Raw genomic sequence first — 2066 nt, forward strand, 5'->3', positions numbered from 1 at the left:
CACTTTGAAATACTCAGGCGGCAACAAATTTTGGATCATGTGGAAACATAGCATCTTGATTGTCGGCCAATTGCAAGTCCTTTTCACAGTAATCTTTGTTCCAAAGGCAGGTAAGAACGTAAAGATAATAGACAGAAATGTCAGCTCGGTGGTAACACATATCAAGCTCAGTATTTCACGATTCTTCAAGACAATTAAAGTCCGAATTATCATCTAATCTACTCTCATTCCCTGGGTTGAGCATTTACCAAGGAAAAGACCAGCCATTAGTCGTAGCTCAAAGCCGAAGTGTACTGTGTATAACAACGACATATCCCTGAACCAAGACGTTTTGAGACTTGAAACATTTCCGTACGGATGCTTGAGTAAAGACGACACTCTGTGTCGGACTTTGCTGTGCGCTTAACAGGCAGCACGCACTAACGGTAGCTTCGCAAGTCAAAGTATCCTGTACTTTAACATTTTGTACACAAGTCTAAAACTTAGCCTAGAATTTATAAGAATCATCGTTCCAAGCTTTAATGGCGCTATATTACAAAAGAACTGCGCTTAATGCAATTTCAAGTTCAACTGCCAAGAACCCGCTTTGCCGTGAGCTATGGCGTAAACTGCCAGAGCTGCGAATTTTGCGACGGAAATCGACACGCCGGGGTCATCGAGAAGGACAACGCAAACTGAAGCGAATTGAGGTCTGCATGGGTAGAGGACTTCAAAAGAGGAAGCATCTTTCGCAGTTAAAAGGTTTCAAGAACTCAGAACTTCAGGAAGATGACGATTTGCATAATGCAACCTTGAAGTCATTAAATATTCAAAATGCGGCCGTTTTCAGGAGTACAACAAACAATCGCATAGTGATCGACAGTACCAATACTACTCGAGTCACCAAATCTGCATGGGCGCCCAAAGTACCCACGGTTACTGTGTTGGCAAATGTCATGTCTCTGGTTCCTAAAAAGGATAAAGTACGTACGTACGTACGTACGTAAGTAAACTTTATTTAAACGCGGAAAATCATCATCTAAGCTAAAAAAAATTAAAAAACGCTTTACAACTGTTTTACATGATTGACGTGTGGGAATCCGATAGGTCAGAGACTTGCTTGATTGTGCGTTTGGACTGCCCAAGAGAGTCAGCATTTCTTAAGTATTCGGGCAAATTGGGCAAGATTTCCGCACAGGTCCCTACTCATTATGCATACACTCTCTTGTTTCAAGAAAACAATAGCGATAACAATAGGCGTCCTTTGGGACTGTGGCGCTTTGTTCTTTCTTTTTGGAGGTTTTTTTTCTAAGTCTATATGGACTTAAAAAAAGTCGGTCGAACTTCTGTCTGAAATACGGAAAATCGAACAGTTTTTCCTGCAATTTCGGCACTTTTCCTGCAATTTTACCCATTTTTCAGTTTTAGAATAAGCGCAAGAAGTGGAGTTTGAAGCAATCGTTGTAATAGGGTTCAGATTCGCAAACATAACAAACAAACCAAATAAAAGTACTGTCATAAGAAATTTAATGGCTACCTCCTCTTTTTATTGTGAAATTGTTCTTCCTGTCTGCTTAAAAATTCGCCGAGACACTGCAAAGTGTATATTTTCTTCCTTTCCTGTATTTTGGATCACGAACGGTGCATTTAGAGGGATTTTGCGATTTATCGCTCTTTGTAGAGATCGGCAATATGCTCAATGATACTTCCAAGTAAATAGCTTTGGTAGAGATCCATGGATGTTCCCGTACGAGGCATACTTCGTTTCACTTCCCATCATGTCTTTTCAATGCCCTGCTGTGGGCTCGTTTGTCTGGGTCGACGAAGTTTACGCGATGGTTAAGTGCGGTGAGATGATGTTAGCCCTTGTCTTGTAGGCAGTTGTAAACTTTCCGGTCACAGGTAGCTATGGCTAATATTTTTTCAAGGAAAGTTTACGGTCAGAAAATTAATATGTGTTCTGGCGGATTGAAGGCTATCCATTACAGTTTTTTCTTGAGCATCGCGAACCAGATCCATCTCCCGATGCGGCACCTTGTCTTTGCCAACTGACTGCGTTTTCACACAGGTTTTGGACACGGAAGACG

General features: G+C 41.4%; 1 protein-coding gene across 2 annotated transcripts in view; it reads left to right on the forward strand.

Annotated features, from left to right (window-relative positions):
- LOC137982332 (uncharacterized) overlaps nucleotides 1–2066 on the forward strand; it is a 115562-nt gene continuing 113496 nt past the window's right edge. For both annotated transcript variants that reach the window (XM_068829414.1, XM_068829415.1), the window contains exon 1: nucleotides 1–110. In XM_068829414.1, the coding sequence (XP_068685515.1) occupies nucleotides 38–110 (73 nt within the window). In that variant the 5' untranslated portion in view covers nucleotides 1–37. The remainder of the gene's footprint in view (nucleotides 111–2066) is intronic.

The sequence above is a fragment of the Montipora foliosa genome, chromosome 13, assembly GCF_036669935.1.
Source record: "Montipora foliosa isolate CH-2021 chromosome 13, ASM3666993v2, whole genome shotgun sequence".
NCBI classification, from domain to species: Eukaryota; Metazoa; Cnidaria; class Anthozoa; order Scleractinia; family Acroporidae; genus Montipora; species Montipora foliosa.